The 23,183-nt window shown below is 42.3% G+C and overlaps 1 protein-coding gene across 6 annotated transcripts in view; it reads left to right on the plus strand.

The window, feature by feature from the left end:
• The window catches only part of SLC37A3 (solute carrier family 37 member 3), a 45,339-nt gene that overhangs the window by 20,787 nt on the left and 1,369 nt on the right, over positions 1 to 23,183 (plus strand). For 2 of the 6 annotated variants that reach the window (XM_036863695.1, XM_036863696.1), the window contains exons 5-14: positions 1,048 to 1,131; positions 3,297 to 3,442; positions 8,285 to 8,381; positions 10,566 to 10,650; positions 11,386 to 11,564; positions 13,796 to 13,937; positions 15,270 to 15,371; positions 15,982 to 16,029; positions 16,992 to 17,143; positions 21,478 to 21,543. In XM_036863695.1, coding sequence (XP_036719590.1) covers positions 1,048 to 1,131; positions 3,297 to 3,442; positions 8,285 to 8,381; positions 10,566 to 10,650; positions 11,386 to 11,564; positions 13,796 to 13,937; positions 15,270 to 15,371; positions 15,982 to 16,029; positions 16,992 to 17,143; positions 21,478 to 21,543 — 1,101 coding nt within the window. Of the gene's footprint in view, positions 1 to 1,047; positions 1,132 to 3,296; positions 3,443 to 8,284; positions 8,382 to 10,565; positions 10,651 to 11,385; positions 11,565 to 13,795; positions 13,938 to 15,269; positions 15,372 to 15,981; positions 16,030 to 16,991; positions 17,144 to 17,363; positions 17,830 to 21,477; positions 21,544 to 22,183; positions 23,165 to 23,183 lie in introns of those variants that run through there. The other 4 variants (XM_036863697.1, XM_036863698.1, XM_036863699.1 and 1 more) reach the window with 4 other exon arrangements.

The following is a 23,183-nucleotide window of genomic DNA, read 5'->3' on the forward strand; positions in this document are numbered from 1 at the left end:
CCAGGTATTGTGTGGACCTTTGGAGCAATACAGAATAAATTGGTTGCCTAATCTGAAACATAATTGAGAGATTTTCTTCACCACTGTCCCGCACCACCCCCACCCCCCGCTATATATAGTATAAGACCATGTGAATTGGAGCTATAGAACATAGACTCTTCTCTAATGTTTGCGGGTGCCTCTTCTGAGGTAGTGAAAACTGGACAATAATGAGGGAGAAACATTTATTATGCCGTTTATCATCTAAATTTTCTCTAATATAGATATATTTATACAGCTATATTATATTTATAATATAGTCAATTTACTAGAAACACTTGTATCTGAATTTAGGTATTTAGTCAAGACATTTATTCATTTTACATATTTGTGGAAGAAACCTAAAGTGCGTTGCCCTTAGCTCTTTGGTCTGCCTTACTGCCATGATCTCGGCATTTTAATTCCTGCCACTCAGTGGGAGGACAGCAGAAGGCGGAGCATCTGCGCCTCTCTTCAACTAATTATCGTCTCTGCCTCCGTGCTCTCCTTGCCTCGTGATGTCATGAAACCCAAGGGTCAGATTAAACAGGCAGTGCATGTGCCCCCGAAGCTTCTGTTCTGCAGGACACGTAACATCTTAATTCAGAACGCAAATGGCTAAGAGGAATCCCTTTGGGAAAGCAGGTAACTGATGTTTAGGAGTTCATCTGTTCTAGAAGAGGAAACATATTTGTGTGCTTGTTTTATTAGAATTATTCTTTGGTTGTTTTTTTTTTTTTTTTTTTTCTTTTCTTTTCTTTTCAGTCTCTTAGGCAGTTAGGGGATCAAATAGAATGGAAATTTGCACTGAATTGTACTGTCTTGGTGCATGAAGTGTTTACAGTATAGTGTGCAGAAACAATTGTCATTTCTTGAAATGTTAGTGAAACTGATTTAGATAGCTAGGCTAGGCATGAGAATGAGATTTAATTTTTGTGTTTTGTTTGCTTCGTTTGCTTTGGAATGCGTTTTACTTTTTCCGGGCTGTGTTGTTATCCAGAGCTATAAAATAAAATGCTTTATTTTTAGGGCCTTTTCATCAGTGGTATCATTGGGGATCGGCTTAATTTGCGATGGGTTCTGTCTTTTGGCATGTGCTCCTCTGCATTAGTGGTAAGTTGAAAGGTGTTATTCTTATTACTATTACTGTTATCTCAGCCAGGTATTTTACAATCCAAGCAATCCCCCACTTCTGTATATAGAATAGAATAGAAAAATTAATCTTCAGTGTTCTAATCCCTTCTGTGCCTTTTCGCTTAGGTATGTCCTTAAAGTATGACTTCAGTCATGCCCCTTGCTTGATTCTCAGTCACGAGCAAAATCAAAGCATAACTCGCCTGGCATCCAGTGCTCCTGAGAACCTGGTCCCAGCCCGCCTCCACAGTCATGTCTGTCCTGTGCTTCACCTCTCTGCTCTCCCAGATCAAACTATCAATACCTTTTGTGGCCCTAACATATCCTGCTCCCTTCTACCTCACGGCTGTTGTTCCTGCTGTTCTTCCTGCCTTGAATGCTCTCTCTTCAACTCTTTTTTTTTTTTTTTTTTTTTTAAATTTTTATTTATTTATATTTATATTTGGCTGTGTTGGGTCTTCGTTTCTGTGCGAGGGCTTTCTCTAGTTGCGGCAAGCGGGGGCCACTCTTCATCGCGGTGCGCGGGCCTCTCACTGTCGCGGCCTCTCTTGTTGCGGAGCACAGGCTCCAGACACGCAGGCTCAGTAATTGTGGCTCACGGGCACAGTTGCTCCGCGGCATGTGGGATCTTCCCAGGCCAGGGCTCGAACCCGTGTCCCCTGCATTGGCAGGCAGATTCTCAACCGCTGCGCCACCAGGGAAACCCCTCTCTTCAACTCTTGATAGTATAACTCAGCGTCTCCTTCAAGTCATTGGCCAAATGACTCTTGTTTCATTATGCCTTACTTTACCAGCCCCACTCCCAGAAGTCATCCTTCCCTGTCCTGAGCTCCCGTGCCTGGATTTCTTTGAAGGCACTTGTCTTGTCTGCTGCTCAGCCTGCTTATTTCTGTGTCAGTCTTGCTTTCCCTAGGAGTCTGCAGCAGGGTGATTAAGACCACAGACTTGCCCAGACCTGCCCCGCCTGGGTTTCAGTCCTTCCCCGGGAGTTTCCAGCTACGGTTTCTGTGTGCTTCAGCCTTCCCTTCTGAATATCTCCACCTGGGGTTGCAGTGAGGGTTGTGTGTGTTACTATGTGTGGGGCATTTGGAACAGTGCCTGGTGTATTAAGTGCTATAGAGGGCAAGATCCATATTTGATTCATCTTTATTTGCTTACAAGCATCTGGTGATAAATTTTTGTTGATTGAATGAAAGCGTGGAGTTTAGTTAGACTCTATTACTGTTTTTCAATGTCTGCCATTTGTGTATGGGGAAAAACTTCTTTTTCTATTTCAGAGATTGAAGCACTTTATTTATTCACAAGCTGCTCACCCACACATATATACATACTATTTTTAAACCTGTATACATTCTTGTTTGTTTTTTCTTTTTTACATTTTTTGAAAAATTGAAGTATGTACATAAACTCAATAAACTCACCCTTTTTAGCATATACTCCTGAATTCTGACAAATGAGTGTAGTTGTGTAACTGCCACCCTTCCTCCTGCCCCCACCCTCTGGCAGGCACCGACTGATTTTCTGTCGTTATAGTTTTGCTCATTCCAGAATGTCATATAACTGGAATCATACAGTATTAGACATACCATTTTGAAACCCATGCCAAATATTCCCGAAGGAGACTGACTACAAATAAAATGCCCACCCCGAGCAGAATGCCTGGAAAAAAGCAGTCCTTTGATCAATGCCACCAAATGATTGAGCCAATCACAAGTTACGCTGCTGCACTTATTAGGCACGGCGTTAATAATAGCTGGCGCTTTCTGGTCCCCATGATGTGCCTGGGCTGTTCTAACGATATTTAAACGTGTGAAGTCAGGTAGTCCCCAGAGCTGTCTTCCATAAACAAGAGGAAAGGGAAATAGATGTAAAAAGAGGTCCAACAATGGGGACTTAACCTTTTAGAGTTGAAGATGCAAGTTGGAAGGATGGTCCTCGTTGCGTTTTACGCTCTGCCATCTCTGCCTGTCTGGTGGGGGTGGTTTGGTGGTGGTCTCACTCAGCGCTGCTCTGGGCAGGAGCATCTGAAGAGTCGGCCACACGTCTCTCAGGCCCCAGACATCGACTGTATCTTTCACATAGGGTCTTTAGTTGGGGTGTCCACGCAGGTGTTACACGTGTCTTTTTCTTTCTTCTTCTCTAAGGTGTTTGTCTTTGGCACCCTCACAGAATGGCTGCATTTCTACAACAAGGGGCTGTACTGCAGCCTGTGGATCGTGAACGGCCTGCTGCAGTCCACTGGTTGGCCCTGCGTCGTTGCTGTTATGGGCAGCTGGTTTGGGAAAGCTGGGTATGCCACTTCCTCCTCCTTTCATTTCTCTATTTAAGTAGTTTTAATATGGGATTGTTCAAGACTTGTCAGTCAATGCACCTGATCCCTTCGACACCACCCACGTCTTCCCTCTATTTTAGAAAGTTTAGAGCAGCTGGGAGAGGAGGTTTCATGTCAAAGTACATTGGAAATAATGTGGACCCTGGAGATGGTCTAGCCTGTGGGACTCATTCACAGCAGTCTCCTGTCCATGGTCAGATTTTGAGTGTGGCTAAAGCCGTACGTCTCAAATTTTTTTTTTTTTTTAAATCTTCCCTTTAGAGAACATAAATAACACACCATAATAACAGAAATCTCACGTGCCGTCTCATCATGTATCTTCCTGTGGGTTTTGCTTTCCCTTTTTCTGAGACTCAGTGATCTAGTTTAACCTTCTTAAAGATAAGAAAACGGAGGCCAGAAGTTATCCATGGGGCTTGCCCTAAGGTCACAGAGCAAAGGCTTCAAGAAGATGCAGATGGGGCTTCCCTGGTGGCGCAGTGGTTAAGAATCTGCCTGCCAGTGCAGGGGACACGGGTTCGAGCCCTGGTCCGGGAAGATCCCACATGCCACGGAGCAACTAAGCCCGTGCGCCACAACTACTGAGCCTGCGAGTCACAACTACTGAAGCACGTGCACTCTAGAGCCTATGCTCCACAAGAGAAGCCACTGCAATGAGAAGCCTGCGCACTGCATCAAAGAGTAGTCCCCGCTCGCCACAACAAAAGAAAGCCTGTGCGCAGCAATGAAGACCCAACGCAGCCAAAAGTAAATAAATAAATTAAAAAACCCAAAGTTCCCTTTAAAAAAAAAAAAAAGGAAGATGCAGATGAAGAATGCCAAACTTTGGGGCTTAGTTAAGTTGGCCATTTTTCCCATAAACCTTTAAGTACTTATCAGTTGTATGTGAGTTTGTGTGTGTGTGTGGCGGGGGCCATGGCTTGAGGATGGGCACCTACTGCCACTCAAGAAGACCCATATGTAATTTACAGGATGGAAAATAAGTTGAGCTACCCAAAGACTTGGCTTTGTTGTTTATTGTTGTTTGTGGCACTCTGCCTTTGTTGTTTATCATTGTTTATGACACTCTGCCTTTGGGAATACTGTTAATTTGGATTTCTATCATTTGTCCTGGATAAATATTTATGTGTTGTGAGGTGCACATTTATTTCATCGATGGCTGTATGCTTTTTGTTTGTTTACTCTTGTACGTAGGGACCAGTGTACACAGCAGGCATTATCCACCCGCCGCGGTGATCAGTGCATGCTTTGACCAACTCCTCTCGGTTTTCCAGCTTCCCCCGTTTCATAGTCGGAGTAGAGGTGCTTGCTGGCTAATGATCTCTGTGTTGTTGTGAAAGTTCACCTGTAAAGTGCCGTGCGGTTAGAATCAGCACCGCTTACCGAGAATGCTCTGATTATGTTCAGTGTGCTAGTGATTTCCAGTTCTTTCCCACTCTAGTGTCACTGGTTTAACAGAATGGATTTTCGGAGGTGCTCATTCCCCCGGGATACTTTAGTTTTCTTTTGGAGTAGGAGATGCTGTCCGCTTGCGTGTTGTTTATTTTTATTAAGATTTTTAACATAACTTCTTTCCAATCATGATTTTTGAAATTTATACAGCGGTTACTTGATTATTGTAGCCAAACCAGATACTGTAAATGAACACAGAGAAATAAAGGCAAAACCACCTGAAATCCTGTCACTTCAAAGATAATCACTTTGACATGTATCATTTTGAGATAATCCTTATCTGAACTTTTATAAATTGGGTGACATTTGGTGGTAGGTGGCAGTGACTGGGTAGGCTGACCTCTTGATTATTTCTCTGGCTCAGTCACAAAGACAACAAATTCAAGAAAGCCATTACAGTTTACTTTTGAAAGTAAGACAGTTTGTTTTTAAGCAAATAACACTAGTGAGTGAAATCAATGATGCATTGCCTGACACACAGTGACTCTTCCTGTGAAATGTAACAATAAACCACAAAGTACTAATAAAACTATGATAACTTAAAGTCACAGTCGTTTTCAACCAGTTTCTTCTGAAATCATGCCTTTGGTCAGCCAGTGTTATTCAGGCCCTCTAGGACGCTCTTGGTAGGTTTCAGGTTTTAGAGGCTTGGGGCATTTTCACACTGGGGAGAACATAGAGATTATCTAGTTCAAATCATTTGATTTCCAAGTGAAAAAAGTTGGGGAATTAAGTGATCCACTGAGGACGTTGCCTTGGAAAGCTATTACCTTGGCTGAGTCATGTCCCTCCTCCCGTTGTCGGGGTCATAGTTTTTTAAAACACATTGAGGCAGGTAGTACTAGTAGGTACATCCTTGCAGGCCCAAACTGTCAACTCTGTCACTGCACTCAGTCCTTTGAGGAGCACAGCGCTTTCCAGATGAGAGCCCTGAGCCTGGGCTGGGACTTGCTGGAGATCACCCAGCTGGAAGTGGCAGAGCTGGGACTTCTGAAAAGACTTTAGTTTTCACTGTTAAATGTTGTCTACCTGTTCATTTCTAAGATTCCTTCTGTCTCAGTGAGGTTATAAAAATGTTGAAAGAGCTGAAGAACCTAGACCTAACACTGTGTGTTATTAATATAAAGTAGAATAAAATACAAATTTATTTTTTTATTTTATTTTTTAAAATGTAACATACTTTTTTTAAAAAAATAAATTTATTTATTGATTTATTTTTTGGCTGTGTTGGGTCTTTGTTGCTGCGCGCGGGCTTTCTCTAGTTGCGGCGAGCGGGGGCTACTCTTCGTTGTGGTGCGTGGGCTTCTCATTGCGGTGGCTTCTCTTGTTGCGGAGCACGGGCTCTAGGTGTGCGGGCTTCAGTAGTTGTGGCACATGGGCTCAACAGTTGTGGCTCGCGAGCTCTAGAGCGCAGGCTCAGTAGTTGTGGTGCACGGGCTTAGTTGCTCTGTGGGATGTGGGATCTTCCCGGACCAGGGCTCGAACCCGTGTCCCCTGCATTGGCAGGCGGGTTCTTAACCACTGCGCTACCAGGGAAGTCCTAATACACAAATTTATACGTTAAAAAAATTAATTTTTCTTAACTGCTTTTTTTTTTTTGTCTTTTTCTTTCTTCACCAGCCCTACTGCCATTGCCTAAGTCCAGAGCTAGTTGTTTTTCTCCAGGACTATTGTAATAGCTAGTTTCCCTTCCACAGATTCTTCATCCACATATCCATTTTTTTTTGATGGCCTTATTGAGGTATACAATATGCTGCACACGTTCAAAGGGTACAGTTGGGTGAGTTTTGGCATGCATGCACCCGTAAAAGTATCATCACAATTAAGATAATGACATATCCATCACCCCCAAAGTTTCCTCGTGCCCCTTGGTAATTCCTCCCTCCCACTGCCATCTCCAGTCAACCACTGATTTGCTTTCTGTCACTTTAATCTGAATTTTCTAAAATTTTATATAAATGGAATCATGCAGTATGTCTTCTTGTCTGTGTTCTTTCACTCGGCACAGTAATGCTGAGATTAATTCATGTCTGCATTGATAGTTCATTCCTTTTTATAGCTGAGGAGTCATCCATTATATCACAATTTATCTGTTCACCTATTGGTGAACATTCAGGCTTTTAGTTTTCGGTTTTTACTAGTAAAGCTACTGTGAATATTTGTTCATGAATCCTTGTATGGACATATGCTTTCATTTCCCTTGGATACATACCTTGGAGTAGGATGGCTGGATCATATGATAGGTGTGTGTTTATCTTTTTAAGAAACTGGCAATTTCTTCTAAAGTGGTTGAACCATTTTACATTCCCACCAGCAGAGTATAAGGATTCTAGGTGCTATACATCCTTGCCAACACTTGGTATGCTCAGTGTGTTTTGATTTTAGCTATTCTAGGAGGTGTGTAGTGATACCTCCTTGTGGTTTTAATTTGCATTTCCCTAATGTCTGATGATGTTGAGCATCTTTTCATGTGTTTATTTGCATCTTAACTTATTTTTTATTTTTTAAATTTTTTGGCTGTGTTGGATCTTCGTTGCTGCGCACGGGCTTTCTCTAGTTGCGGCGAGCGGGGGCTACTCTTGGTTGCAGTTCGTGGACTTCTCATTGCGGTGGCTTCTCGTTGCGGAGCGTGGGCTCTACACGCACGGGCATCACTTGTTGCAGCACGCAGGCTCAGTAGTTGTGGCACACGGGTGCTAGGGCGCACGGGCTCAGTAGTTGTGGCACATGGGCTCAGTAGTTGTGGCTTGCGGGCTCTAGGGCACAGGCAGTTGTGGCACACGGGCTTAGTTGCTCCATGGCATGTGGGATCTTCCTGGACCAGAGATCGAACCCGTATCCCCTTCACTGGCAGGTGGATTCTTAACCACTGCACCACCAGGGATTTCCACATCTTATTTTTTGTGTGTGTGAAGTGTTTATTAAAATCTTTTGCCCCCTTTTCAGAAACTTTGTATTTGAGATTATTGTAGATTTATACTCTTTAACATTTTATTGTGTTGTCTGTTTTTTACATTATTGAGTTTTGAGAGTTCTTTATATTCCAGTGACAAGTCTTCTGTCAGACAAGTGATATCCAAATAGTTTCTCCCAGTCTGTGGCTTGTCTTTTTAAATTCTCTTAATGGTGTTTTTCAGTGAGGCCCAAATTGAACTTATAATAGAATCTTAGAGTTAGAAGAGACCTACCTGATGTTTTGCCATTTGGGTGTACTTTAAAATAACGTTAATATAGAATATTGATTCTTTGTAATGCGAACCTGCACTATTTTGGCCATTTTGTATTTGAACTGCACACAAAATCCCTTCTGATTCTATTGTCTTCTGTTTTGCACTGTTCCCATCATAGACGAGGAGTTGTTTTTGGTCTCTGGAGTGCCTGTGCCTCAGTGGGCAATATTTTGGGAGCATGTCTAGCTTCTTCTGTTCTGCAGTATGGTTATGAGGTAGGTGTTTCTTTCTAGCTTTTTTGTGAGTATATAAATATATTTTCTATTTTAGGAAATAATCCTGTGACCACTTAAAATGACCTAGAGCTATGTCTGGGTGGGGCAAGGTTTGTATTAAGAGTGGACAAACTTTTGGTAAGTTCAAACATGTTAGAAAAATTAATCATGGAAAAACAACCAAATCTAAAGACATATCAGTTGGGGAAAAGTATTTGCAACTCATATTACAGATAAAGAGCTAATTTCCTTAATATATAAAGAATGCCCACAAATTGATAAGAAAAAGACCAACACGCAGAAAGGTAAAGGATTTGAATGTGTAGTTCATGAAAAGGAAATAGAAATGGCTTGTAAACATACGACAGGGTATTCCACTTCACTCAGAATTTATTCATTCATTCAGTAAATATTTTTAAGCTCCTCTAAGTGCCCCAAGGCAGTAAAGAATAGAGCCCTGACCAAGAGACAAAAATCTCTACCCTTATGGAGTTTAGGTGTTAGTCGGCAGAGAAATGCAAATTAAAACTACACTGTAAAAAAAAAAGAAAAGAAACGACACCGTATACTTATTAGATTGGTAAAAACCCAAAAGTTTGATAACGCGTTTATGAGGATGTGACAAAACAGGCATTGCAGATGGGAGAGTAAATAACCCCTCTTGGGGTCAGTATGGTCTACCAAAATTATAATGGCTCTCACCAAGCAGTTCCACATCTGTGAATTAATCCCATTGGTGAATATACTTCAACATGTACAAAGAGATACATCTACAAGGTTATTTACTTCAGCATTATTTGTAATAGCAAAAGATTGGTAACAGATGTCAACCAAAAGGGAAATAGTTATACCAAGGAACTCCTATTCAGTGGAATGCTGTGCAGCTGTGAAATAGAATTATGCAGCCCTTAATGTCCTGACAGGGAAACAGCTCAATGGTGTGTTAAGTGAAGAAAGCAAGGGTGCATAACCGTGTGTGTTGAATGCTGCCATTTGTGTGACATGGAGGAAGAATTAAAGAGTATCTGTTGTATTGGCTTGTATGTTTCCAAAACAATCTCTGGAAAGTAAAAATGAAATAACAGTGCTTATATGTTGGAAAAATGAGAATTGAATGGCTGGGAGAAGGGATGGGAGGGAGGGTTTAACTATACATCTTCTACTTTTTGTTGCTTGAATCATGTCAACCTATTGCCTGTTCAGAACCCTAATAATTAAAAGTAAATTGCTGTTTTGAAAAGCAGATACATTTTTAAGCTGCTCACCAAGTGTTTGGTCCCTGAAGAATTCTGGTCTAGTTAGGGCCAGTGGGACGTCCTTCCTGTGTTCACATCCACCTTTTCCCGGGTTTCTTAGCTTCACACCTGGATTGTACTTACTACTTGGCTCAGATGGGGATTTCAGTTCACCCTACGTGCTGCTCCCAGATTTGACTTCTGGAAAAACTAATTTTGTCACCTGTCTATCCGCATCAGGCTCCACTCTTAAATAAAATAAAATTCAGCGATGCAGCCTGGCTCCTGAGTCTTTCATCTGGATAGCACCTTTCCAAGTCAGTGTTCTTCCCTGTTACCCCCAGCAGAAGCTCTCAGCTCCCACCATGCAGAAGGCTTTCCATCTCCCTCCCACCCGGTGCCGGTGCCTTTGCCTCAGCCGTGCCAGGAAAGGTGGTCAATTGCTGTGATTTTCAGCTGCTCCCTAAAGCATTGTCTCCCTCCTTCAACCTCTTTAGCTGTTTCCTTCTTCTGAATTCAGTTCCTGTTTGTTTCCTATTAGGACTGGGACTTCTCATTTATTCAGCTACATGCTGCCTTATACTATTATTTTGTGTACTGTTTAATCCCCTCAACTGGAAAATGTCTTTGAGGGCAGATACTGTCTTTTGTAGGAGGCTGAGTAGTGTAAGGAGGAGTATTTTTGGAGCTAGTTCTGATTTCACGATCGTAATAGTACCACTCAGTGTCCAGCGGACCTTGATTATCCTCTCTGAGCCCCATGGAGTCACTGGGAAAAACTTGTGAGAAAACACAAGTAAAACACTTAGCTCAGTGCCTGGCACAGGCTAGGCGCTCAGCGCTCATTTCCTTCCCAGTCGCCCCGTCCTCCCCACCATGTGCCTCTAATGAATGTGCCTTTAATGAGCATCTCAGATGCGTCAGGAGCACCTTTCCCTTCCCCCTCCAGTATGCCTTTCTGGTGACGGCGGCTGTGCAGTTTGCTGGTGGGATCATCATCTTCTTTGGACTCTTGGTATCACCCGAAGAAATTGGTGAGAAGCTGCTCTTCTACTCAGAACGTCTTACTGTTACAGGCAAAGAGAAACCTGTGGCCAGAACAGCCCGTCTCTTTCTTCCTAGGAGAACTGTGAGCTCCTTTCAGTGAATTCAAGGAGCAGTATCGCTGTTTGTATCCTGTCCACGCTGCGGCCTCGCCTGGCACAGCTGCAAATGTTTGAGGGAGTGAGGCTCACCTTTTTATAGATTCAGGGAAAACTCATCATTTGCAAATGGGTTTCATAATGGAGATGCTGGCTAGAAATTAGCATGGATGTATTTCGAATTTCACTTCTTGAGACAGATTTATTTTCCTTCATAAAAATAATTTAGTGTGATACTTATCTGTGGTTAAATACAGAACGTGTACAAGTGAAACCACAGAAGCAGATAGATGTATGATTCTTCTCTCTTTTGAGTATACTAAAGAGACATGTCAGTTTAAGAGCACGTAATTAATGGTTTTTTTGGTATTATGTAAGAGAGATAGTGTGATGTAGTTGAAAAAGCTTTGCTTTGAAGCCAGGTCAAGGAGAATTAGAGGCCTGGGTTTGTGGCTCATTAGCTGTGTGACCTTAATTGACCTTGGACTCTGAACCTTAGTAGCTTCTTCTGTAAAATGGAAATAAAAATAACATGGACCCCGTAAGTAATGATGCATGCAAAGCACTTAGCCCAGTGCTGGGCACCTGGAGGGCCCTCTGTAAACATGGCTGTCACTCTTGTTGTAGGTCTCCCAGGTATTGAGGCCGAAGAAAATTTTGAAGAAGACTCGCACAGGCCATTAATTAGTGGTGCTGAAAATGAAGATGAAGCTGAGCCTAATTATTCAATCCAGGAAGACAAGACTATTACCCAAGTCAAGGCGATAAGCTTTTACCAGGCTTGTTGCCTTCCCGGAGTTATAGCGGTAAAGCCTGTTCAAATCTCCTCACCATAGCCAGTGAGATGTTATAGCCTGGATAGTAACTCTGCCTGGGATAAAGCATCTTGAAGTATTTCGCTTCTCTCTCAGACTTTATCTTAGGAATATATGTTCAGAGGAGTAGCGAATATTGGCCCTCAGCTTGTTTCTGTATTGGCACCACTTGAAGTTTTATCTGAAATCTAATGCAGGGGTTGGCAAAACCTTTTCTGTGCAGAGCCAGTTAGTAAATGTTTTCAGCTTTTGGGGGCACCATACAGTCTCTGCCACTCAACTCAGTAGAGGAAAGGAGTCTATGGACGATACGGAACAGATGGGCCTGGCCGTATTTGGCCCGTGAGCTGGAATTTGCTGATCGTGGTCTAGCCTTCGAGTAAGAAGGCAAAATTGATATTTTTAAATATATACCTTTTGGCCTGTTGAAGTCTTATAGAATTATAAATAGCCCAAGAGAGGTTTGAGTGGTTCGTTAGGTCTGTTTGATTTGCCTATATTCTTACTATTCTAGGGGAAAAAAAGTTTGCCCTTCTGTTAAAAGGTCCAGAGCAGAATACTCCACAGTATTTCCTGGTAATGCATTCCAGTGTTTCCGCAACCTTTACAGTTAGGTTTTTTCCTGATGTCTAAACTGAATCCCTTCTGCTGCAGTTTTTCTGTCTTGGTGTTTCGGGCGCTCTAGCGTGGGAGTGGAAGTTAAGAGGCCTAGGTTATGTTGCCAGCTTACCCATTAACTCGGCCTGGGGTAAGTCACTCAGCCCGTCCTCGTGTCTCAGTTCCCCTTCCTATGGACAGAAGGTCTACCAGTCCTCCCTGGGGTCTGTAACGCTAGGTTATTATATTGTGAATAAGCACCTTTTTTATTTTATTGTTTAATGGTGCTCTATGAACGTAACCCCTCAGTTAAATTCAGAGTCTGCAGGTTGTCCTATTTCATACTTTACAGTTCCCTTCTACCTGCCCCCAAGCTAAGAGAACTGACATTTACAAACAAGATAGTTTAAAGTGTGAGTTAAAATTTAAGTGTATGTTCCCACAAGTCTTCAACCAAAAGATGATGCGTAATACAAGGGAAATGCAAGTTCCTTTGGGCCTGTTCTTATGCTAATGATCAGTATTTTTTAAAGTGGTTATTAAAATGTTCTGCTGGTAATAGGTTAATTTCTGAGACAGAACTTAGATTTGTTGTGACTAAACGTGGCCCTCTTTTGCTATTCCTTTGTGTTTCACAAGCTATTGTTCCCTGCCATGGGCAGGGTGTAAAGGAAATCCAGTTAACTTAATTCCTTTGTCTTTGTGGCAGGCTGTCTGGACAAAATGCACTCGTGATTGGGATTTGGCTCTGGGGGGGGTGGGGGTGGTGGTGGCTGCTCTGCTGCCCTGCCTGGGAAGCTGCTTTAAAACAAGTGATACCCAGGGACTAACTGGCAGCTCCGGGGAGAAGGATATACTAGCCAGACACCCTTTGAAGTCAGTCTCTCTGTTCCTCCCCCTTTTTCCTTTGATGCTAAATGTCAGGATTTCCTGGTAATAATGTGTTGAATATAGGATTCTCAGCCCCGCTGCCATCTTAAGGCAGCTGTAGCTTTCATTCCTCAACCTAGAGCCACAAGACCCATGACGATCCTATTCTTTCATTTTTGACTCAAAGCTTGTGGAAACTGCAGCGTGAAAGTAGTTTTCACGTTGATGCTTTTCTTAGACCTCGGAACTGTCGTCCAGTCCCATTGCTTCGCATTGTCCGTAATGTTAACTTCACAGGAAGCAGAAGCACCAAAAAAGTCTGGCTGCTTGCAATAAAGGCTGTGATGTTATTGGATTCGTTTGCTTATGGTTAGTGCTAGTCAGTGGCATGAATACCTTTTATCTTTATCTAAATAAAGAAATATGAGTATGTGCCCTGCCTTGCAGGTTCAAAACACTGGTTTGCTTCTACCAGAGAACTGAAAGAAGAAAGTGGGGGGACAATTAAGGAGTAGTCCTATGTGTTTTTTATCCCGAGGCCTACTGTACTGCCTTTCTAGACGCTAAGCGGGGATGAAGAGAAGAGGGAGACTAGGTAAAGTCAGGCAAATAGGAATTTGTAGAAACATTTAATTTGAAAATCAGGTACTATTCGCCCCAAACGCCTCTGTTTTGTTTTGTTGTTTAATTACATGAAAATGGTAGGTATGTTGTGCTGTTTGTTCCTTACTGGTAGTTGGATGTTTTTCTTACAGTATTCACTGGCCTATGCCTGCTTGAAGTTAGTGAATTACTCCTTCTTCTTCTGGTTGCCCTTTTATCTGAGTAATAACTTCGGATGGAAGGAGGCTGAAGCCGACAGGCTGTCCATTTGGTACGATGTTGGAGGAATTATAGGTAAGGCCAGTGATACATCTTTTCCTGTAATAAGAATTAGTCACTAGTCATATTTTACTGGGTTATGAAATCTGGCATCATTTAAAGTTTTATTACTTATTCCACAGCTATTTTTCCTAAACTGTCCTACCAGTAAATAGCCAAACTCTTAAAAAAAAAAAAAGTCCTTAGAAAAGAAGACCTAGCCTATGGCAGCCCTGTGATTTATAGGGCTCTTTTTTCTCAGTCCTTTGTTGATGGATCAGTTCTTTTGTCTTGGGAAGTGCAGGGACGTCTCTCTCTGATCTCTTTAAGTGTAACCCTTTTGTACACTTTCAGCGATAGCTTAGCTGTAAAGCAAATTGTATGTCAGAGATTCAAGTTAGGATGTGAATGTGTTCATTTTATATACCACACCGCAGCCAAAGAAGGGAAACGTACTAGCTTAGTGTATTGATTGTCAGATCATAAAGGTAGGAATAATAGCAGGGATTAATTTTTTTGTTTTGCAGTTGCTTCATTGTACACAGCAGATTTTAACAGTGACTTTTTGCTCTAGCTGGAAGTGTAAACAAGGAAGTAGGAAACTTTAAAATCAGACAGACGTACAGATTGCATGTTAGCGGGTACTGCTTATATGGCTATGGCAGAACCTTAGTATCCTTTTTGTAATGTTTACATGTAGAAGTGTGGAAAGACTAAACTGCCCTGAGCACGTGAAAGCACAGTGTATCCTTAGGTGATATACTGTTGCTGTATTTGAACTTGTGTGCCCTTATTCTTAGATCCAGAGCCAAAGGTGAGGTTGCTGCCTTTAGACCTGCACGTACTTCTGATGAGGGTGTACCAGGTGTCCCATTGCCCCTAGACTCCAAGCAGGACTGCATCTAAACGTGACTGCGTTGCTTCAAGGATCCACATCACTTCTTTTAAACGTATTGACCTATTAGTTATTACCAAACCATGATTGCTGCATTTAAGTTTAGTGAATATTTATGTTCACTACTACTAATAGCCGATGAAGCACAGTTCTTAATTAATTATCTTTTCAAATAAAAAGCAGCAAAAGCCTTCACAGCTGGTTGGAGAAGGAAAAACAGCAAGGAACAGTGGGGTAGTTTTGATGATTTTCCCTTATTTGTGGTGTCCCGTCCCCATCAGCCATCATGGCAGTTAATAGGTAACCTTTCTAACAGGAAATTACGGAGGAAATTTTTCAGGAGAGTCAGCTGTCGTTTTGGATAGACCAGTGTTAGGATCCTGATCGCAGGTGGAGGGTTATGTGGTAAGCAGGAGTCAGGTAACTGAGCTAAATTAGAAATATTGATTGGGTTGCACTCTTTGTGCTTGAAGGTGGAACTCTGCAAGGCTTCATCTCTGATGTGCTACAGAAGAGAGCCCCGGTGTTAGCTCTCAGTCTGCTTCTGGCCATCGGGTCCCTCGTTGGATATAGTCGTGAGTATTCCCTTGCAATTAAACTGTTTTCCTCATCTCTTAGGACTAAGGCATTTATTTGCCTTGAGTCAGTGATCAGCCCTGGGGGGATAGTTGAGACCAGCCACAAAGGCATAATATGGGACCTTTGTATTGTCCTGTAAATGCCGCTAAAAGTATCACATAGTTTTATTTGTGTTGGGGAGGAAACTGGCATCTCTTCTGCTTTGTTGGTTTGTTTAAAAGCTTGCTTGGGAGTGTATATGCTTTGTTCAAGGGTAGGCTCCAGAGTGGCAGCATTAGAGCCAATAAAACAATAAAAGGGACAAGATTTCAAAAGAGGAATGATGGTAATTACTAGGTTTGGTATATGTCCCTTAAGATGCTGCTGAGATAGAAGTAGAGTTTTCCTGTAGCTTTTAGAAGTCACATTAGCTTGAGCACCAGCAAGAAGCAGACATTACAAATAAAAGTTGGGGGAGGTGGTGATGGAGCTGTATGCGCCTGTTGTCCCTGGGAGTGATCTGTGAGGTCACGGAGATCCAGGCCCGGGTCTGTGTGTACTGTTGGGTGGGGGCACACGTACTGCGCTCCTCACATGGTTGTTCTGTGTCTGTGTCTTTCCTCACAGGTTCTCCAAATGATAAGTCCATCAATGCACTTCTGATGGCTGTCACAGGTATGGCATAGGCTCCATTTCACTGTATGTTCCTCTATAAGGAAAAAGGAAAAAAGGAAACTGATTTCTCCTTCAATCTGAGTAATGCTAAAACCATAATTATAGAGAACTCAAAAGGTAAAAGGAAAGATGCTTCCTCCGGATCCTACTTCTCTGCTCTCGTGTGACCTTCTCAGTCCTGTCGTGACAGAGGCAGTCCCTTTTGACAGAGATTTTCTAAGATTTTTGATTGCTGCCCCACCTGCTCATGTTACTTGCGGAAGTGGCTTAGGAAGATGCCACATTGGAAACCAATTCACAGGCTTTCAGAAGGTCCAGTATAGCTAGTTTTTCCTCCTGTGTTGGAATTGGTCAGAATTTCTTCCCTTGATCCCCAGATGAAACAACTGAGTGCAATTAGGGACCGTGTTATAGAAGAAGTCTTATTTGTAAACTTGAGATCATAGGATAGTGGGAGCTGCTCCTGCCCTGTGGGGCACATGGGGCTGATCCAGCCTCACGAACACATTCACACGGGCCAGCTCCTGCTCTGTCCTTGGACAGCCTCGCCGAGAGCAGTGGCAGATAGAACCCCCTACACCACTGAAATCGCTTTTTCTCCTGTCTCTCTTTTTTTTCAAGATGTTTGGTTGAATTTGGGCAGTCAGATGCTCTGCGATGCACCTCTACCGTAAGAGAATTTGACAAGCCAGTGCAGTTAGTTGTCAATGAATGCACACTTCACAGGATTAGAAAGCTGTGTGTTCGCTCCATTTTCTAGAGAAAAATAGATGCTAACTAGTTCGAAGACGTTACTATCTGGGGGAGTTTCCGTTTTTATTGGTTATTTTTTTTCCCCTCTTTTCATTTCTCTCCAACATACTGATTGGAGTATTGGGATTAAGAGTTTGCTTTATTCAGTAGATTCCTAGCATTGTTACAAATAGTATGTTAATAAGAACCTGTTCTGTTTATGACTTTAGGATTTTTTATTGGTGGACCTTCTAATATGATTAGCTCTGCTATTTCTGCGGACCTGGGTCGTCAGGAGCTGATCCAAGGGAGCAGTGAGGCTTTGGCAACCGTCACAGGAATAGTTGATGGAACCGGGAGCATTGGAGCTGCGGTGGGCCAGGTGAGAGAGCAGGGGAGGGCTTGACATGGAGTGTTCAACAGTCCTTCAGCGGTGGAAGAGTTTACCCCCGCCCTCTGGGCCACAGTAGGGTGGCACTCTTGTGCTGTAGTGCACTGTACTGAAAGCCTTGGGTTTTTAGTCTCTGAGGTCCAGCTGATGTGACCTAATGTGGAAGGTCACTCTACATTTATCAGTTCCTTCTTTCCACTTTTACCTCCAGATTCTTCCTGTCTGGAAAGAAGCTAACACCTCATAAGACAGATCCTCCAGTCCCAGCCCGCCACCCCCTTCTTCCAGCCTGAACTTGGCACTCCAAGGAGGCCATGAGACACATGCTTCTCATTACCCCCACCTGACATGCAGGCCCTACCTCTCTCCCCCTACCAAACACACACACGTACACACATCCTTCCCATGGATCCCTGCCAGAAATTGCCATGAACTCTGCAGCTGCCCTGAGTCGCTTTCTCTGCTTCCTACAACTGTGTCTCAAAAGGCGGTTCATAAATGTCTCATGCCAGAATCATCTGGGAGTTCATTAAAGTACCGAACACTAAGCTTACTATAGACTTGCTGAGTGAGAGCCTGGGGATCTGTATTTCAACAAGCCTTCCTGGCGATTCTTATGCACTCTGAAGTGTGAGATCTTCTAGGCTAAGATTGGCCTACTCTAGGTAATCAGAACTATTCAAATCGATCTTTTTTTTTAAAATTAATTAATTAATTAATTAATTAATTTTTGGCTGTGTAGGGTCTTCGTTTCTGTGCGAGGGCTTTCTCTTGTTACGGTGAGTGGGGGCCACTCTTCATCGCAGTGCGTGGGCCTCTCACTGTCGCGGCCTCTCTTGTTGCGGAGCACAGGCTCCAGACGTGCAGGCTCAGTAGTTGTGGCTCACAGGCCCAGTTGCTCCGCGGTATGTGGGATCTTCCCAGACCAGGGCTCGAACCCGTGTTCCCTGCATTGGCAGGCAGATTCTCAACCACTGCGCCACCAGGGAAGCCCCTCAAATCGATCTTTTTTGCTTACATTCAGCCTCAGAAAGGCATCCCTTCTCTGGGACAGTCATGAGCCATGCCTCTCCTAGGGTATACTCCTCTAGGTCATTGAGTGCTAATTTTGCAAAATGTGGATTTGAGAATCAACTGCATGGATAAAATGGTTGAAACCGTGGAAGTGATGTGATGTTTAATGGGGAAAGAAAATACAGGTAAAACCTCAGAGGATGCCCAATGGTCACAGAAACAGGAAGCCAGAATTTGAGGAGGTGTGTTACTCAGATCATAGAGGTAGAGAGGTCAAGAGAAAGAGAGTGGAAGGAAAAAGGCTTGTAGTTTTGACATTGAGGTCATTAAATGGCCTTGAAGATTGCTGCTTAATGGGGGTGGATCAGTGGTATCCGATTGCTAGTGGTTAATGCAAGAGCAAATACTGAGGGAGATACACCATCTTAATGCTGGTCTCCACCCAGCCATATATTACACATTTATTTGTTAGTGTCTGTGTCTCCCACGGTAAGGTGGGCTTCACGAGGGCAGCATTTTATTTGTTTTGTGTTCTACTGTAGCCCTGGTACCAGGAACGGTGCCTGGCACACAGTAGACATTCAGATATTTGTGGAATGATTGTAGAATGAATGATTTATAGTGTCAGTGTGTTAGCATATTTGATTCTGAGACTAAAGGAAAAACAAACTTAGCAAAGGTAGGAGAAATTTGTTCTGGAGTAGGAACTAAAAAATGCTATTGGCCACCTGTTCCGATGTCTTCCTATAAGGGGTATGGGCATCCTTTTCTGAAATTACTGTATTTTAAGTTTTCCTTCCCAACTAATGTTTTCTTCATTAATCAAATAGGTAGATTGTAGTTAGCATTTCAAGGAGTTTCTTTTCATTTAGAATGCCTGCCAGTGTTAAGATCCCTATCTGTGAACATGGGTCAGCATTAGATTGACTTTCATGGCTTGGGAAGCAGCATAGCTAGCTTTACTCATTCCCCTGCCATGTTGATTTTTGAATGATTTCCTATTGCTTGGGGTATGAAATCCCAAACTCCATGGCTTAATATGGACTTAATAAAGCCCTTAGAAGGAAACATAGGGACGACTCCTCATGATAGATATATACCAATGGTCAGTAAGCACCTGAAAAGATTCTCAGCATCCTTAGGGAGATGCAAAGCAAAAACATGAGCTACCACTTGACACCTAATTAGGATGGCTATAATTAAAACAAAACAAAACAGAGTAACAGGTGTTGGTGAGGATGTGGAGAAATTCACATACAGTGCTGGTGGGAATGTAAAATCGTGCAGCTACTGTAGAAAACACTATAGTGGTTCCTCAAGAAGTTAAACATAGAATTACCATATGACCCAGCAATTCCACTCCTAGGTATGTTGTACCCCAAAGAATTGAAAACGGATTCAGATATTTGCTTGCCAATGTTCACTGCAGCATTATTCGTAGTAGCCAAAAGGTGGGAACAACTCAAGTGTCCATTGATAGACGAATGGATAAACAAAATGTGGTATATCCATGCAATGGAATATTATTTAGCCATAAAAAGGAATGGAGTTCTGATACATGCTACAACATGAATGAACCTTAACAACATTATGCTAAGTGAAATAAGCCAGACACAAAAATATTGTGTGATTCTACTTAACATGAAATATTTTGAATGGCAAATTCATAGAGACAGAAAGCAGATTAGAGTTTATCAGGGGCTGAGGAGAGGGGCCATGGAGAGTTCTTGTAGAGAGTTAACGGGTGCAGAGTTTCCGTTAGGGGTGATGAAAAATTTTGAAAATAGGTAGTGGTGATGGTTGTGCAACATCATGAATGTGTTTGATGCTGCTGAGTTGGACACTGAAAGATGGTTAAAATGGCAAGTTTTATGTTACATGTATTTTTTTTAAAAAAATAACATGGGTTAAAAACTACTGTATACCTTTTATTAATTGAAAATAAAAGAATATGCTATAGAGTGTCAAAGTCATACAGTAATCCTATGAGCAAATAGTATAATTGAAAAATGAGTGGTATACTTAAAAGACGAACTTTTAAAAAATATATATATATATATATTTATTTATTTATTTGGCTGCGTCGGGTCTTAGTTGCGGCATGCGAACTCTTAGTTGTGGCATGTGGGATCTAGTTCCCTGACCAAGGATCGAACCCAGGCCCCCTACATTGGGTGCGTGGAGTCTTAGCCACTGGACCACCAGGGAAGTCGCGAAGACGAACTATTTTTAAAAGCATCAATTATAGTACCGTTCACTGGAAGAAGGAATGATTAAATGGAAGTGACTTGAGGCTGTTCATCATCCTCTCTTAATTTTTTTTTTAATAAATTTATTTATTTTATTTTATTTATTTTTGGCTGCGTTGGGTCTTCGTTGCTGCACACGGGCTTCCTCTAGTTGTGGCGAGCCGGGGCTACTCTTCGTTGCAGTGCATGGGCTTCTCACTGAGGTGGCTTCTCTTGTTGCAGAGCACAGGCTCTAGAGCACAGGCTCAGTAGTTGTGGCACACGAGCTCAACAGTTGTGGCTCGTGGGCTCTAGAGCGCAGGCTCAGTAGTTGTGGCACATGGGCTTAGTTGCTTCATGGCTTGTGGGATCTTCCCGGACCAGGGCTCAAACCCTTGTCCCTTGCATTGGCAGGTGGATTCTTAACCACTGCGCCACCAGGGAAGTCCCCATCAGCCTCTCTTAATACCAAAGTGAAAAAAAATATACCTCCTGGACTTGTGCCTTCTGTTACACAGTTTTTGTATGTGGACTCTGCCAGCTTACCAAATGAAGGCTGTCAATAAAGCTTAAATAGGAGCATGTATGTGCAAGAGCTCTGCAAACTGCAAAACATTATACAAATCCTAACTCCCTTTTATTTTCTAGAAGAGATATGTTTAATCTCCTTTTTTAAAAAAAATTTATTTATTTTATTATTTATTATTTTTGGCTGCATTGGGTCTTCGTTGCTGCGCGTGGGCTTTCTCTAGTTGCAGTGAGTGGGGGCTACTCTTTGTTGCAGTGCACGGGCTTCTCATCTCAGTGGCTTCTCCTTTTGTGGAGCATGGGCTCCAGGTGTGCGGGCTTCAGTAGTTGTGGCTCGTGGGCTCCAGAGCACAGGCTCAGTAGTTGTGGCGCACAGGCCTAGTTGTTCTGCGGCATGTGGGATCTTCCCAGACCAGGGCTTGAACCCGCATCCCCTGCATTGGCAGGCGGATTCTTAACCACTGCGCCACCAGGGAAGTCCTAATCTACTTTTTAGCTACTTCAGTTTATTAATATATAAAGGATTATATTGTGATTTCTTTTTCTCCCTTTTAGTATTTAGTGTCTTTGATCCAGGACAGCCTAGGATGGATGTGGGTTTTCTACTTTTTCATTCTTATGGTAAGTGTGTGCCCTTTTTGTTTTTTTAAAACTAGTAGTTTTTAAATTAAATTAGTTCAAAGCATTTACTTAAATCACTTTTTTTTACATGCAAAGTAGTTTTTTTTTGTTGAGGAATAATTGACTTAAAAGAAATTGCATATATTTAACAAGTAAAATTTGGTACAGTTTAACATATGTGCACGCATGTCTGTGAACCCATCATCCCCATCAGGACAGTAAATGTATCCATCACTCCCAAAAGTTTCTTCATGGCCCCTATATAATCCCTGTCTCTTGCCTCTCCACCATCCCACCTCTCTCCAGGTAACTACTGACGCACTTTCTGTTGCTATAGATTAGCCTGCGTTTTCTTGAGTTTTGTATACATGGAATCATACACTCTGTATTTTTGTCTGCTTCTTTCAGTCAGCATAATTATTTTGAGATTCATCCATGTTGTTGCATGTATCAATAGTTCATTTCTTTTTATGGTTAAATCACTTCTTAAACCAACAAAATTGCTGACCGCTTTTAAAGATTCTTTTGTGAAAAGTAACATTTTATTATTCTGAAAGACACATTCATTTTTCAAGGAAGGAAACGGCTGTTAGTTTGCCCTTGACCTGAGTCTTATGAGTATTGTCATTTGTAATTCCAGAAAAAATGAAGAGAGGCTTATATCCCCAACCATTAATCAGGGTACTCTTCCAGAGTACTCTCTGTCTGCTAAATATAATTTGGAAATTCTTAAGGAAATGTGTACGCCAAGCCACATAGGGTTAAAAAAGAAGCATTGCTGTAATTAACACTGTGGTGTGCAAGTTCTAAAGTGAACCTCGAGTCTCTTGAGAAAATATCTGTTGTGCCTTCGACATTCTTGGCTGGAACTCTGTACTTTCTGGGAAACAGCCAATACAGAATAAGGCCTTGTGCTTTTAAAACACTGCTCTCTGTTGAATAGGCATGTGACATACTCTTATCACATACTGAGACGGTGCTCAAGACAGGTCTACTTGAGAGTCTGGTGACGGCTTCGTCCACCAGGGGATGCATTCAGTATCCTGTCCCTAAATCTAGGGCATCCTAATTGGAGGCAGCCTCCATTGCCCAAGTCTAGATGCTGTCCTCCAGCCTATCCAAGGAGCCTTTGGGATAGCTCAGCACCTGGAATCCCCTGGAGCTGCCTTAAGGCTTATGTACTCTGCTATCACAAAGGATGCTTTCTTCTGCCTGAGTGCCCTCCAGCTTCTACAGACTGGGCTGTATAGCTCTGTCATCTACTTCTGAGTAGAGGGAAGTATCTCCTGATGAACCTGTTGGTATGATCATACTAGAAATGTAATAGGAAGAAAACCGAATCTGTTAGAAGAAACACTGTTTAAATCTGAGCTCCAGCATCAATTTTCTGCCCTACCTATGAGTTATTTAATCTGTGTACCTTAGTTCTTTTTTTGGAGACTGTAATGTAACATTTAAGTATTTTGTAATATTAACTGTAATTTTCAAAATCATTTTCTAATTCATTAAAGATTGAGTTGTCCTTGTACAAAGTCAAAAAGAATGTAGTTGTCCAAATTCATTATTATGTTCAAAACATGATGCTCTAACAGAATTAATTAACTTGTCACTGCATGTTTAATGCTTTTTTCTCTTCACAG

This window comes from Balaenoptera musculus, chromosome 9 (genome assembly GCF_009873245.2).
Source record: "Balaenoptera musculus isolate JJ_BM4_2016_0621 chromosome 9, mBalMus1.pri.v3, whole genome shotgun sequence".
Taxonomy (NCBI): domain Eukaryota; kingdom Metazoa; phylum Chordata; class Mammalia; order Artiodactyla; family Balaenopteridae; genus Balaenoptera; species Balaenoptera musculus.